The sequence below is a fragment of the Gekko japonicus genome, unplaced genomic scaffold (genome assembly GCF_001447785.1).
Source record: "Gekko japonicus isolate JY-2015 unplaced genomic scaffold, Gekko_japonicus_V1.1 scaffold509, whole genome shotgun sequence".
Classification (NCBI taxonomy): Eukaryota; Metazoa; Chordata; class Lepidosauria; order Squamata; family Gekkonidae; genus Gekko; species Gekko japonicus.
This window is the reverse complement of record NW_015168664.1, coordinates 3,951-19,861: the sequence shown is the minus strand read 5'-3', so window position 1 is coordinate 19,861 and position 15,911 is coordinate 3,951. Positions and strand designations below refer to the sequence as shown.

Below are 15,911 nucleotides of genomic sequence, written 5' to 3'. Positions count from 1 at the left end.
CCCCGGGGCAAACTACTGTGCGGTAAAGTGATCAGACCTCCCGTGGAGGTACCGTGGAGGTACCGTGGAGGTTCCATGGGAAGGGAGAGGTTTTTTTTCGTTGACAATCCCATGCGCAAAAATGAAGCGCGCGGTGCGGCAAACTGGATGTGTTTTTTTCGTGTACACCGCGACTGCGCATGCTCCGTTGGGTGCTTGTGCGCATCCACGGAGACGTGGAAAAAAGCACCTTTTTTGCAAGGGGACATGGGCGGGCGCCGGATGCCTCCGGAAACGCGATCAGACGCCTGCCCTTGCCCCGCAGTTTCCGGAAACTAGTACCTCTGAGGTACTAGTTGTTTGCTGCGTGTTTTCGGCGGGAAGCCTCGGTTGCGTCACGGAAGTGCTACGCTTCCCAGATGTGCTGGTGAGATCGCGCCCGGAAACTCCGCTTGTCTTCCATCGCTCTAGCGTGGCTAATGCTCCGTGTGACCGCAGCCATAGGAATCCAATCCAATCAAGAACCTCATGGCTAGAGACATATTAGATTCTGTGATTCCCATTATTAACCACAGCCTGGATTGACAAGCGTCTCCATACACCTGCCCAAGGAGATAAGGGGAAAATTAGAAAATGCACCTTTCACACATGCCCTGAACCACAAACATCTAACAAGATGTCCTTATATATGTGCACAAATTAGTGCAAGGTTGTGTGTGAGACAGTGTGTGAAAGAGAGTCTGTTTTGTGGACAAACATTGCCCAGGGAAAAAGAGCCTATGAAATCTCATCCCAAAATGGAATGTGGAGTGGATTATTTAATACAAGGCTGGCCTGTATATCTGTAATGCTTTCTCATGCACTATTTCTCTGTGAGAGTTTATTGTGTACATTTGTTTATATAAAAAATAAAAGAGCCTTTAAAAATGTTTTACTTGGGGATTAATTTGGGTTGTGTGCTGACAGCCATTTAGCAGTCAACATATGCCAGAATAAATACAGGAGGGTCGGGGCATGGGATTTTGATTCAGACTTCAACCCCCCACCCCACCCCAACAATCTAGTAGCATTTAGATCCTGAGGCCTGATGCAGCACAGTATAAATATAGGGGCCTGGTTCCAGCTGTAATTGCAGACATGTCACATGCAGGGTTGCCAAAATCCAGATGGCACCTGGAGATCTGCTAATTCCCATGGAAAGAATGGCTGCTTTGGAGGATGGACTCTGTGGCATTGTACCCTGCTGAGTTCCCTCCCCAGGCCCCAAATCTTCCTAACCCAGAGCTGGCAACCCTAGTCATGTGCAACTGCCCCTGGCCCCCCAGATATGGATGTGCCATCCACACCAAATTTGGTATCCATCAAGTTCACATCTGGACGCACATCCACATTGGCCAAATGCATGGCAGGCTTCTTATGCACATGCATATTCCTTGCTGGGCAAAGGACACTGTGCATGAGTCTATTATTCAAAGGCCTGAAAGGCCTGGTAATGGATTTTAGGTTTCCGTACCAGACGGCATAGTACCCATCTTGGTGATAAAATGTCCGCTTTACTGTGCCTACAATTCCTGCCTTCTGAAAAAGGATTTCAGAATCTCTCAAAATTCTTTGTGCATTACATTTTTCCTGCATAGAGTTACTCTCTTATTGTGTGTTCCTCTACTGTACACTTACTACTGGATCAATATAATGGATTAAGCATTGCATGTATTTCCTATCATGAGATCCTGGACAAGGCAGGCAACGCATAACATTTATGCCACATTTCAGACATTACTGGAAAATATGTTTTTCTGTGTGGGGATAACCTCAGTCTCTGAGGAGCTACCACAGACCGGAAATGAGTTGTTAGTGATATTGTCATCAGTGGTTGGAATAAAATAATAAGGGGGGAAATGTAGCTAAATGCATGCTCGTTTAATTTCCTCCAAAAACTTATTTGAACCAAGGAAGACAAGGTAGTAGGAAAGTTACAAGTCAAAGTGATAGAAATAAAGGTAAGTCATGTAAGAGGCCCCATGACATTAACAAAAATGTATATTATTCTAATGTTTAAATTTAGTAATTGTTTTTCATTTACAGGCCCCTCATAATTTGAGGCCCCAACATGCAGTCTTGTGTATAAATCCGCCTCTGGAAAGAGAAATGCTTAAAAAATGCGACAGAACTATTTTTTGGAGGGAATTTCTTGAGATGAAATAGGAGGGTACAGAAGGCAGCTTCCATAAGGTTTTGTCTTCCCCTCACTCCCATGTAAGAATTCTGACCAAAACTAAGGAATCTGGGGGATCCAGGTTAAGTCTAAACTGGTATTATCTGGCAACAGATTTTAGCATGGCTTCTCCAAATGGTTCCTCATGAAATAACAGAAGACAGAAAGAAGGGCCGCTAGATATATTATTGTATGGATGCCAAACTTGAGTGAGTCAGGCACACTGTGGGGTTCAAGATGTCCTGGAGACAGTGAGATGGCAACTTTAAAGGGAATGGCTGTGTTACAGGAAACGAAAGCAAGTAACACCCCCACACCCACTTTTCTCACACCCTGGTGGGTTGCAAATGCTTCCAGGGAGCAGGCTTATTCTGTGAAGGAGCCTGCACTGAAAAGAGCTGCATGATTTGTTAATGTGTCCCTGCTTACTGGTTGAAGTATTTGTTATGTACGCGGACAGGGGGGTGGGGATGTTCCGAGTACAGTTCCAGGGGTTCGAGGGACTGTTGGACTTGATCGTGGTGGAGGGAAATCTGGTCAGTCTGCTGGGCCGGGCCTGGTTTGCGCTGCTGGGCATCACGGTCGGGGTCAGGGGAGTGCATAAATGTGTTCAGAGGGATTTTGCAGAGATTTGCGGGGAGTTCCCGGCTATTTTCGATGGGGCTTTAGGATGCTACAAAGGCCCTCCAGTTTGCTTGCAGTTAGACCCCCTGGTAGCTCCTATCCGCATGCGTTTCCGTACAGCTCCACTCGCCATACGACCAAAAATTGATGCGGAGCTGGACCGCTTGGTAGCACAAGGGGTCTTGGAGCCCGTCCTGCACGCCATCGTAACCCCCCTTAAGCCCAATGGCGAAGTCCCCATCTGTGCGGACTATAAATGCACAATTAATAAGGCCCTCCACGACCACTCCTACCCCGTCTCAGTTGTTAGTCATGTTCTAGCCTCGCTAGCGGGAGCTAAGATTTTTGGGAAACTTGATCTGGCACAAGCCTATCAACAGCTGCCAGTAGACGAGGCCACGGTGCAGACAATAGTCACCCACAGGGGGGCTTTTAAGGTAAAGAGGCTACAATTTGGTGTGAGCGTAGCCCCAGGGATATTCCAAACTAATGGACTCATTGTTAAAAGGGATCCCTGGAGTGATGCTGTTTTTCGATGACATCTTGATTGCCGCGACGTCCCCCAACGACTTTGCCTCCCGCCTCCGCACCATCCTGCAACGTTTTGACTCGGCTGGCCTCAAAGTGAAACAGGAGAAGTGCCTCCTCGGGGTTTCAGAGGTGGACTTCCTGGGGTTCAGGGTAGATGCTACCGGCCTTCATCCAGCAAAGGACAAGGTGAAGGCCATTGTGGAGGCCCCCACCCCCACATGTAAAGCAGAACTACAGGTGTTCTTGGGACTAATAAACTTTTACCACACCTTTTTGCCACACAAGGCTGTGGTAGCGGAGCCCCTACACCGGCTCCTGGATAAGTCGGCCCCCTGGACCTGGGGCCCGAGGAAAGCGGCAGCATTCAGGGGGGGTGAAAGCACTGTTAATTTCAAATGACGTGCTAGCCCACTTTGATGAATCCCTCCCGGTTGTCCTTGCGTGCGATGCCTCTCCCTATGGTGTCAGCGTAGTGCTGGGCCACGTCCTCCCGGATGACCGCGAGGTTCCCGTGGCCTATTACTAACATTAACGGCCACGGAGCGCAACTATGCGCAAATCGACAGGGAGGGGTTGGCAATCATAGCAGGGGTAAAAAAAATTCACAACTTCATTTATGGGTGCCCTTTCACAATTGCTACGGATCATAAACCCCTCTTAGGCCTCTTGGCTGCCAACAAGCAAACGCCCCAAGTCTTGCCACCCTGGGTACTCAGGTGGTCCCTTTTTCTGGTGGGCTACCAGTACCACTTGGAACACTGCCCGGGCAAGGCAATGGGCCAAGCCGACGCCCTGAGCCAGCTACCGCTGCCTGTCGCAGATGCAGATCCCGCTCCTACACCAGGGGTCCTACTCATCAAGAATCTTCCGGAGCCCCCTCTGAATGCTGACAACATCGTGGCCAAGTCAACCCACGACCCCCTCATCTCCCGGGTCTTGGGCTGGGTGGTGTGGGGTTGGCCTGCATCCGCCCTGGGGGCCGATTTCGCAGCTTTTAGCACCCGTAAGGATGAGCTATCGGCACTGAAAGGGTGCCTCCTGTGGTCCTGAGTGCACTGAGACAGCGAGTCCTCACGGCTCTCCAAGAGGCACACCCCAGCATAGTAAGGATGAAGGCCCTGGCCTGGAGCTACATGTGGTGGCCGGGAATCGATGCCGAGATCGAGTCCTGGGTCTGGAGGTGCCAAACCTGCCAAGAAGTCCGGCCCAACTCGCCAACCGCACCTACGCAGTCGTGGGAGTCAACCCGCAAACCATGGTCCCGGCTACATATCGATTTTGCCAGGCCATTTCAGGGACTATTATTCTTAGTGACGGTTGACTCCTACTCTAAATGGCTGGAGGTCAGCCTCGTGTCTACCACGTCTACAAAGGCAGTAATCAGATTCCTCCGCTGGATCTTCGCCACGCATGGCCTGCCAGACACAATAGTCTCAGACAACAGGGCAGCCTTCACGTCAGCGGAGTTCCAGGAGTTCCTCCAGAGAAACCTGATTCGACACATCCGCTTGGCGCCCTTCCACCCCACAACCAACGGCCAGGCCAAACGAATGGTGCAGACCGCGAAGGAAGCCCTAAGCCGGATTTCAGAGGGGGACTGGGAGTTCCGCTTAGCCCGTTTCCTCTTGACTCAGAGGACGACACCTAACCCCATCACTGGCCACAGCCCCGCAGAGCTACTGATGGGCTGGCGCCCGGCAACGCTGTTAGATCGACTACACCCAGACCAGGCACCGGACGCAAGGTTGGTTGAACAGCATGAGGCTCCGAGAGGGTTCTTCCCAGGGGACCCTGTATTTAGCTGTGGAGTTCAATTACCGCATCAGAGACAATTATAAATATGAATGATCTTTATTCAGTGCAAAGCATAACAAGAGACTAATAGAGGATACAAACAACCTATGGCCTTTAAGATAAAGGTTCCCTTGCTCGAAAGCCAGTCGAGTCCGACTCTAAGGTTGCAGTGCTCATCTCTGTTTCAAAGCCAAAGAGCCAGCGCTGTCTGAAGACATTTCCGTGGTCATGTGGCTGGCATGACTAAACACCAAGGCACACGGAACGCTGTTACCTTCCCACTGAAGTGGTACCTATTTATCTACTTGCAATTTCTTGCTTTCGAACTGCTAGGTTGGCAGGAGCTGGAACTTTCCTATTTTTGTCTGGGAAGTCTTCTGCTTTAAATATTGAATTTATCTTTTTCCTCTTACCTTTGTACACAAGAACCATCCCTTCTGGAAGCATCCATCTCTATTGTATTTCATTACCTCTCAGTAAGGTTGCCAGAGTTGTATAATCTTGTCTCTTTTCTCTTACCTGCCAGGGTACGTCTCTTAATATTTGGATTTCTGATTCTTGGATGCAGAGTGGTGTTTCTTTCGTTATTTTCAGCACCTTATCTCTCATTGTTCTTCTATTAAATCTGACATGTACTTCTCTTGGCATTTTATGCCTTTTGGCATATGTAGAATTTCTTCTATATACAACATCCAAATTCTCAGATACTTCCTTCACTGTTCGTCTCCTATATATTCTGCCAAGGCTTGGACCATAATTTCTTTTATGTTCTCATCCTTCTGTTCCGGAACATTTTGAAATCTTCAAGTATGGGCGGCTTTCTCCAGTTCCAAGTTTATCACTGTTTCTTCCACGGATTCAAGTTTTGTTTTTAGGTCTATTACTTGTTGATCTACATCTTCAATTCTAGTCTCCATTTTTTAAATGTTATTTCCAGTTTGGATGTATCTGCTTTGTTTTCTAATATTTGCTTTTTAAATTCTTCGGTTTGCGTGGATACTTTCTGCGTGAGTACATCTAACTGCATTTGCAGGGGTTCTATTGCTTTAGCAACCAAAGATGGTAAGGTATTTTGTATTACAGAGTTCATAGCTTGTGTTACACTCTCCTGTATTATAGTATGTAAGTCCTTTGGGTTCATCTGTGCTAGGCTTTGTGCCGCTGCTTTCGCTTGTCCTGGTGAAGGGACAGATGTCTTTCTAGTACCACTGGGCATCTTTATCTTATTTAAATTTCTATTTGCAATTTATTGGTTTCCTGTTCTGTTCTTTTGCCCTTAGTTGTATACCCTATATTTTCCTAACAAAGTATTATAAAAAAAGATGGTCATTAAGTAACATATAAAGCCCTCTAATATGTTTTACCATCTTGCCTTGCCAGTCTCCCTCAACCACTTGTATGGTATTTCTCAAACACTTTTGTTTTATATTCCCCACAAATATAGGCAGATATCATATACACAAAATTAGGTCTAAGGATCCACCATATAAACAAGTTTAACTTCTATCTCTGTATCTCTTTGTTGGTTTGGTTTATTTATATATATATAATTAATATTGCTACTATTTCTTAATTTTTACTCCAGTGTCAGTTTTACTTCCCCCTATAACCTCCTCCTTCTTCCTGCCCTTTTCTCTCTCGTCTCTTGTCCTCCTTTGTCCTCTCTTCGTCTGCCTCTGTGTTATGTTGTTGTCTGTTGTTTATTGTTTCAATCCCACTGCTCTCAGTTCGCCATCCCGTTGCCTCAATTTGCTTCTTCTCTTAGGTATTCTGCCTCTCTGATGCTGAGCTCCTGCCCATTCACCTCGTAGGAAGTAACCAACGAGCTCACGGCATAGGGGGATTCATTCAGAAGAGAGAAACAGCAAAAGACAAAAAAGGGGAGAGAGAGAGAAAAGAAAAGGATGAGAGCCTATCACCAACCTATCACCAGCACTGCTATATAATGCAAGAGGGCTTCCTAAGTTCTCATATTCATTTGCCCTAGCTGTTGTCCCACCCAAGGGTTGAATTCAGGTGACTTTTCAGACGCCGCTTTAAAGGGGGAGGAAAAGACTCACCGTTTCACTCCGCTCCTGAACTCAATTGTGAGAGCTTAAAGGGGACGTCTCTCTTTTTTTTGCCGCTCCGCTTCTTAACCCACAGGGAAGGAAAATTGATTTTCAGTTCTTAGTCTTCTTCGCAGAATAGATATAGAGAGTCCTCTGTGGTTTCCTAGTCTTCATTAATCTTCAATGTGGAGCACTGACTGCCTCATCGCGACTTCCTGCTTCGAAGCAATACCAAGTTTGTGCACTGACCGCTGTCCTCGCCATCTCTCAGTTCAAGCTCCTTGCTCTGAGACCCCCTCCAGGGGGTACTCAGCTAAAAAAAGTTGGTAAGTTCAGAAAGGAAGTCGGGAGGTCTTCTTCTGATCTTTTTCAAGTATGTGCACTATTCCAACAGAACTAAGGTCAAGCCAAATGGTTCCTGCTTTTTTCTCTCACAATGCAATTCTATGCAGTTGAGCCAGTCTAAATTCATTGATTAACTCTGCATAGGATAGAATTTCCAATCACTAAAGCAAGAAAGTCTTGTATTATATGCTTGTTTGCCACACACCCAAAGAACAAATCCCCAGAATCTGGTACTCTAGTAACATTGTAATCTCCAATAAAGATGTTCCGGAACAGAAGGAAATTATATCTAGTGGACTATACTTTTATTTGCTGCAATGTTAAAAGCCCATTTCTCTTTGAAATACCTAGGTTGTCTCCCATACTGTCTCATAATGCTACTGAACAAAATGAGTATGTTAAGATCATAAGCATGGGCACACTTTATCAAATGCATGGAATGGATCCTCAATCAAAAGATATATATAGAGAAAGGAAAAATATTTGAATAGTGGGCCTAAAGGCCATGCAATGCAAAAGGTACATTCTGTAATATTACTGTACAAAGGTAAGCACAGTGTTAAAGATAAACTGTGATTTGTCACCCTAGTTTTAATCAGCTAAATCTGTAGTTGGTGAGCAAATGTGTGTTCTCTGGTTAAGTGCACTGGTCAATACAATTAAATTGACTGATAAATTCTAATTCACCAATTTCCCTCTTGAATGTCCTCTTGGATTTCCTTTATTAAGGAAAGTCAGCCTTAGTGTTCATATGCAGGAAGTCAAACACAGAAAGATTGATAAGGGCTTCCATCTCATTAAGTAACTTAACAGAAAAGTATCAAGAACCAGAATGGCTCTCCCAACTAAAAAACCTCCAACTTCTAACATTTATTTATTTTATTATTATTATTTATTTTATTATTATTATTATTAATTTGATTTTTATCCCGCCCTCCCGCCGAAGCGGCTCAGGGCGGCTTACAACAGTAAAACCAATAAACAACACATTATTTAAATTTTAAACCACCCTCCCTGAAGAACAGGGCTCAGGTCAGTGTAAAAGGTAAAGGTTCCCTTGTTCGAAAGCCAGTCAAATCCGACTCTAGAGTTGCAGTGCTCATCTCCGTTTCAAAGCCGAAGAGCCAGCGCTGTCCGAAGACGTTTCTGTGGTCATGTGGCCGGCATGACTAAACATCAAGGTGCACGGAATGCTGTTACCTTCCCACTGAAGTGGTACCTATTTATCTACTTGCAATTTCTTGCTTTCGAACTGCTAGGTTGGCAGGAGCTGGAACTAGAGACGGGAGCTCACTCCGTCATGCAGCACACTTGGGTTTCGAACTGCTGAACTACCGACCTTCCACAGTCTGGAGTTCAACATCTTAACCACTTGAGCTACTATACTCAAGGGTATTTAGTATGCTACTAAATTATTAAAGTGTGTGGGAAGAAAGGAGACTGCCGTTTTCCAGTGTTGAGGGGAAGGCTTTCTGTGCATGCCTGGAAGTATTTCCTCCCCCCAGTTCTCAGACTGTGCTAAAAACAAACTCTTGAGCTAAGCGCTAGTGAGATCTTGGCACAAATGGATAAGATGTTGTGAAGGTGGACAGTAGCAGAGGTAGATTCTAAAAAGGCAGCCACGTTAGTCTGCTGTGGCAAAACCCAAAAGGAATCTTGTACAGCCATAAAAAATACCACCACCACCAGGGCACTCAGATAATGCACCTTCTTTCCATGAAGGGTGCAATCAACTTTTCACATTTCCCCAATTTTCCCTCCACATTAAGTAAGTCTACATTGTTGTGAGCCTGCTTTATTGTCCTGGTGAATAGAAATTTTTTTAAGTTGAGTACTTTTTGAAAGAGAAGGAAGTCTCACTTCACTCAGTATTTATGGTATGGCAGAGTTACACACAGGAAGTATGTAATAATATAAATTATGTAACCAAGTTGATACAAGGGATATGCAGACTGACTGGGCAATCCCCATAAATACTAATATCTAGATTTTCAATCCACTCAGTTGCAGCTGGGGAGAGTTTGAAGACCTCAGTCACTCAGCGATACTTATCCCAAGATAATTAGGGTCTCATTAGGGTTGCCAGCCTCCAGGCAGGGCCTGGAGATCTCCTGGTTTTACAACTGATATCCAGCTGACAGAGATCAGCTCCCCTGCAGAAAATGGCTGCTTTGAAGGGTGGACTCTAGGGCATTGTGCCATGCTGAGGCCCCTCCCCTCCCCAAACTCCGCCCCCTCCTGGATCCACCCCCAAAGCCTCCAGGTATTTTCCAACCCAGACCTGGCAACCTTAGGTCTCATATGCCTTTAACTGATAGGGAAGGTCAGTATTCTGGCTGGGTTCCTTGGCTGGGGAGTCTTTCTGATTCTATGTGCCTTATTGCAATCTACACAGTGTAAATGCTTAGTTAAGTAACATTTACCACTTAAAAATCCTGTCCCTTTTTTTTTTTTACAGTTTCTGACCTACTGAACAAGTATGAAGCTGATCATGGTATCGGTGATGTTTGATTTGAACGGAGGCGGGGCCCCGTGGTGGCTAGGCTCCTGCACAGTGGCATTAGGAGGACCTACGGTCAAGATTTCTTCACGCTGCAAACTTGTTGCTCCTGTTCTTCGGTTTCCTCGGGGACTCTGAAGGGAAACATTCTTCCCCGATACTTTACTTCCAGCCTGGCCGTTGCTGAAAAGCAAAGCGCAGGGGCCGGCTGATCGTTACAGAGAGATGCAGCCATGCAGCAGCCTCCTAATCAAGTACCATGCCCTCGCCAAGGAAAGGCGCGGAAGGCGACCTTTCGCCGCACCTCAGAGAGATCGAGCTGCGAGCTAACCTGAACGCGTGCCTGGGACCAGTGTCTGGGAAGGAACCATCCTCTGGGACAAACTGCAGCAGCTTGTCGCGGGCCGGACACCCAGGTTCTTTCCGAAGGCGCTGTACAAAGGCGGGAAACGGAGCATCCCGGACGGGGTGGCCTCGCGCAGGTTGCAGCAGCCCGGAGGGGGGGGGGTGCTCGTGCGTGCGATCGCTGGCCGGAGATCCCCCGTCCCATATCCGATCGACTTGAGGAAATCCGTTTCTCGCTCGGCGTCGCGGAGGGTGAATCCAGGGCTCAAGGGGGAGGAGCCGAGCAGACCATGCGGCTCTCGCCCGCCACAAACAACTTCGAGGTGGCTGTACTTTACCAGCCCGCTTGATCTGCCTTCATTGCCCCGAACTATCTCCCCCTCCCCGCCGCCGCCGCCCGGGTTTCCGAAGACGGGGACCAGGTGAGGGAGAATGGACGAGGCGGGGCTGTTGCCGAGGAATGGGTCTGCTGCGGGCTTGGGAGGGAAGGAGGAGCTCTATCCCGCTTGGGTGGCCAGCCTCCTCGCCGCCATCCTCATCCTCACCATCGCCGTGGACATCCTGGGCAACATCCTCGTGATACTGTCGGTCTACAAGAACAAGAAGCTGAGGAAAGCAGGTAAAGGCGTTGCTGGCCGGAGGAGGGGTCTGCCTGGGGTCTTCTCCCCCCTCTCTTAGGGGCAGAGCGCGGGTCTGTTCGGAAGTAAGCCCCATTTTATTCAGTGGTGCTTACTCCCATGAAAGGGTCTTAGGGCCCCCAGTTTGTATTCTTTTCCCAGACGATGCCGCCTGCTATCTCTTTATAGTTGCTTATAAAGGCAGCAGATTTGACCTTGACTCTTGCTGGTTCTTGGAGTACATTTCAGGCTCGCACCCACCAGAGGTGATATGAGAAGTCGGTGAGAGACCCAACTCCAGAATTAGCCAAACTGGAAGGGTTGTTGTTGTCAAGTGGCCCTCAAGAATACGGTCCTAGCTTACCAAATAACTTCAGGATGAGAGTAGATTTCTGTTACTGAATACAATTGATAAAGTAGTTTATGGCCCCAATCACACGACAAAGTTGCCATGGGAGAGGCATAGATGGTGGGCGGATTATCCGGGCTCGATCACACCCCAACATCTGGGAAGTGGAGCGCACCTGTGGCTTACCGCCGACAATGCGCATTTAAAAACTAGTACCTCCAAGGTACTAGTAAACCTTTGCCACGGGCTGCCTCCAGACGCCCGTAGTGTGATCGCGCTGGCGCGCGGCATTCCCCTCCGGTCTCTCGTTTAGCCGCCAGCGCAGAGGGAAGGACCCGTGGTGTGCTGCCGGCGCGTCTGATCGCATAATCGCGGATCAAACTGCACCTTGGCAATTAGCCACGCCTCCCCTCCACGATATCCGGCCTGTGTGACAGGGGCCCATGTAGAGCAGGGATCCCCAACGTGGTGCTCTTATTTAAAGTATTTGGTTTAAAGCTACAGGATCACACCCATGAGACATTACTCTTATTCCATCACAGCAATATTTGTTGTAATTTTCATAATTAGTGTTGAGTCCTTCTGGGCCATTCAGCCTGAAGTCACCTGGTCTGATTTCCTCTACGTTACTGCACTAGTTCTTGTTTCTCACCTTAGTCTTCACCAAAGAAGAACTCCCTGACTAGAGAATATGTCTCAGGTTATCCAAGGGATTTCTGTGGCACACCCCCACCCAGTTGCCAGCAGTCGATGTTGACAGTCCTGTGATAAAAGAGGCATTTGACTGGCCTCCAAAATGGTTCCTTTATCAATTGTATTTAAGAAGCTGACCTTTTCATTTTAAAGGGCTTGGCAACTAGCCACTTGATGCTCTGAAGAACGTTTCACAGCAAAACAAAAGCAACAAAAAGGTCCCTGCATTTCTACCCTTGACTTGCCTTTTCTATAAAGTTTGAAGGATGGTCACCTGTGTGAAACTCCTAGGAGTCTGAAGTTGCATAGTCTGCTCTGTGGGCTTGGATCTTTATTGCAACTCTGCTTGCATTGCTTAAGGAAGGCTACTTCCTTGCCATTCCCTCTCACTGCAGCCTTCTGTATCCCTCAAAAGTGTGCTCCACTGGGTCAGTTAGTACCCAGGAACAGTGGGGGGTGGAATGGGAATCTGCATTAGGAGTGGGGAATCGGCAAAAATGTCCCTCCCCTGCTCCACTGACAGAAAAACCATTTCATTGGAGGAGCTACTGTTGTGCTGGTGGAATTTTGCTCAAGAAGCCAGGCCATTCTTTTTACACTAAGACCTCCAACCCCTCTGGCTGTTACTCCATGGTGGTCCCACAGACCCAGGAATGAACTTTCCACTGGTCAGATGTGGCTGCTGGGGGGAGGAGAGTACTGCAAAGACTGGGAACCCTTTCATGGGGCTTTGCAAGGTCTTTGTGCTGGATCCAACCTTCTGCGTGCAAACTGTGGGGGCTTTCTGTGGTTTGTGGTATGGAATAGTCCCACCCTGTACCCATGCACTGCAGAGCTGGAACCTTCCTGGCACAATGGAAGGGAAAGGCATTTTCAAGCAGAAGAAATATTTGGAGCTGTCCACTATTGCAGTGCTCCTAGAATGCCAGAGTCCCAATCGGATAAATAACTAGGGTTATGTATTCTGCCCACAGTGACCATATTTCTGTTTTCCTTCCTTCCTTCCCACTTTTTACATCAGCTCAAATTCCTACTCTTGAAACCTTTAGGAAATAACTGACTTCGGCAGCCAAAGTCAGAGATGACATGATTCGACACCATGAGAATTCCCTGGCACAATGACCTATTAAACAGGGTTTCATTTTCTGCATACCACTATGCACAAAAAGAGAAAAAGGATGTAAATTTTAATCAAATAAAGCGAAACCCATTTCCACTGGCAGGCAGTTTTAATTAAAGTTTAAAAGATCAGATTATTATATATTTGCCTCAGTTTTGTAGATCACTTCTAGTTTACGACAGTGAAAGCTTTGAGGACACTTTTGAACCGAGAATGTAGATTATATTGGCTAATAGCTATTGATGTGGGGCCAGAAAAAAACTGCCACATTCATAGTGCTACCATAGAAATGCCCTCTCTTGAGTAGACAACTGGGAAAGGGTTTCCAATGACAGTTTTGGCAGCCTTGTGTGGGGGAAAGCAGTATCTCAGCTACCATTTTCCTTGCTGTGAATAAGCAAAGAACAAAAGTGTTGTTATGCTTAGCTAAAAGCTGAGGCAGAAAGGCACAGAAAAAGTACATGTGTATTTAAGGTGGGAAAGGACTCCAGGTGCTCAAACTGATTTTCTGTAAAATGGTTCTCTCCTTCCTATCTGGCGGAACAGATTAAAGGTATGAACTGGTGAATGTACTATTCCCTTACATGGACTGAAATTTTTTGAGACACAGGCAGATGTACTAATAAAGAATATAGCCGCACCAGGCATCATAACTGTTTGTTTATAACCCCCCCCCAATTAATACTTCTCTTTTTAATTACAGGGAATGCCTTTGTGGTCAGCCTGGCTGTTGCGGACTTACTAGCTGCTTTGTACCCCTTCCCATTGGCTCTGATAGCCATTTTCCATGACAACTGGGTGATGGGAGGCTTCCATTGCCAGATGAGCGGTTTCCTGATGGGCATGAGTGTCATCAGCTCCGTCTTCAACATTACTGGCATTGCCATTAACCGCTACTGCTACATCTGCCACAGCTTGAAATACGACAGACTTTTCTCTTATCATAACACACTCTGCTACGTGGGGCTAGTTTGGGCCCTTACCTTGCTGGCAATCATGCCCAACCTCTTTGTGGAATCCCTGAAGTATGATCCACGGGTGTATTCTTGTACTTTTTCCCAGTCTGTCAGCTCCCTTTATACCATCATGGTGGTGGTCATCCATTTCTTCTTGCCTATCACCATCGTCAGCTATTGTTACCTGAGAATCTGGATCCTAGTGCTCCAGGTGCGGCGGAGAGTCAAGCCAGATGTCCAGCCCAGAATAAAGCCCCATGACTTCTGGAACTTCCTGACCATGTTTATGGTCTTTGTGCTCTTTGCAATCTGCTGGGCACCACTGAACCTTGTTGGCTTTGTGGTGGCCCTGAAACCAACGCTGGATTCCTCCATACCCAAATGGCTCTTCACAGCTAGTTATTTCATGGCATATTTTAACAGCTGCCTGAACGCTGTGATTTACGGAGTGCTGAATCACAGTTTCAGAAAGGAGTACAAGAGAATCATGCTCACTTTGTGCCAAACACCAGCCTTTAGAGCTGGCTAAAAGAAATCCAGATGGGATGAGAAGGCTGGCTTTGATGTCATATGGCACGACCATGTTTACAAAAGTATTGGGTGTGTGACCATGAGCCTATAATTCTGCATCTGTTTTCCTCTACCAGGACCTAAAGTGGTCAGCTGTGGTTCATCCTTTCTGAATACAATGAGGCTGAAGTAGCCTTAGAAGAATTCTTACAGCAAATGTTCTCTCTTATCGGGGAAGTAACATTGGTGATGTCTAAATGGAACCTCCATGTTCAGAGCTAGTATACCTGTGAATACCAGTGGCTGGGGAGGGCAACTACAGGGGCAGCTTTTGGCTCCCAAGGCTTAGGGCTCAGAGGAGCATCTCGTTGGCCACTGTGGGAAACAGGATACTGGACTAGCTAGACCACTGATAAGAACATAAGAGAAGCCAATGTTGGATCAGTTTTGGCACCATCCAGTCTATGCTTATCTAATTCCCTTTTGAAGCCGTCCATGCTTGTAGCACCCACCACTTCCTGTGGCAGTGAATTCCATGTGTTAATCACTCTTTGGGTGAAGAAGTACTTCCTTTTATCCGTTCTAACCCGACCGCTCTGCAGTTTCATGGAGTGCCCACGAGTTCTTGTATTGTGAGAAAGGGAGAAAAGTACCTCTTTCTTTACCTGCTCTTTCCCATGCATAATCTTATAAACCTCGATCATGTCACCCCTCAGTCGTCTTTTCTCCAAGCTAAAGAGCCCTAAGCGCTTTAACCTTTCCTCATAGGGAAAGTGTTCCAACCCTTTTATCATTCGAGTTGCCCTTTTCTGCACTTTTTCCAAAGCTATAATATCCTTTTTAAGGTGTGGTGCCCAGAACTGCACACAGTATTCCAAATGAGGTCTCACCATTGATTTATATAGGGGCATTATTATATTGGCTGATCTGTTTTCAATACCCTTCCTAATAATCCCCAGCATAGCATTGGCCTTCTTTATTGCAGTCACACACTGTCTCGACATTTTCAGTGAGTTATCCACTACAACTCCAAGATCTCTCTCTTGCTCAGTCTCTGCCAGTTCAGACCCCATCAATGTGTATTTATATTTAGGATTTTTGGCTCCAATGTGCATCACCTTGCACTTGGCCACATTGAACCCCATTTGCCATGTTGACGCCCACTCGCCCATCCTTGACAGATCCCCTTGGAGTGCCTCACAATCCTCACTGGTTTTCACCACCCTGAACAACTTTGTATCATCCGCAAATTTAGCCACTTCACTGCTTACTCCCATCTCCA

At 46.8% G+C, this 15,911-nt stretch overlaps 1 protein-coding gene across 1 annotated transcript; it reads left to right on the top strand.

The window, feature by feature from the left end:
- The first annotated feature begins 10,816 nt into the window (after positions 1-10,816).
- On the top strand, positions 10,817-14,648 carry LOC107113891 (melatonin receptor type 1A-like). Its single transcript, XM_015415286.1, has 2 exons — positions 10,817-11,003; positions 13,867-14,648. The coding sequence occupies exons 1-2, from the start codon at positions 10,817-10,819 to the stop codon at positions 14,646-14,648; spliced, it is 969 nt and encodes a 322-aa protein (XP_015270772.1).
- The last annotated feature ends 1,263 nt before the right edge of the window (positions 14,649-15,911 follow it).

Coding starts and splice junctions, on each gene's coding strand:
- LOC107113891 (XM_015415286.1), top strand. CDS start 10,817: ATGGACGAGGCGGGGCTGTTGCCGAGGAATGGGTCTGCTGCGGGCTTG. Junction 11,004..13,866: donor CAAGAAGCTGAGGAAAGCAG/GTAAAGGCGTTG, acceptor TTTTAATTACAG/GGAATGCCTTTGTGGTCAGC.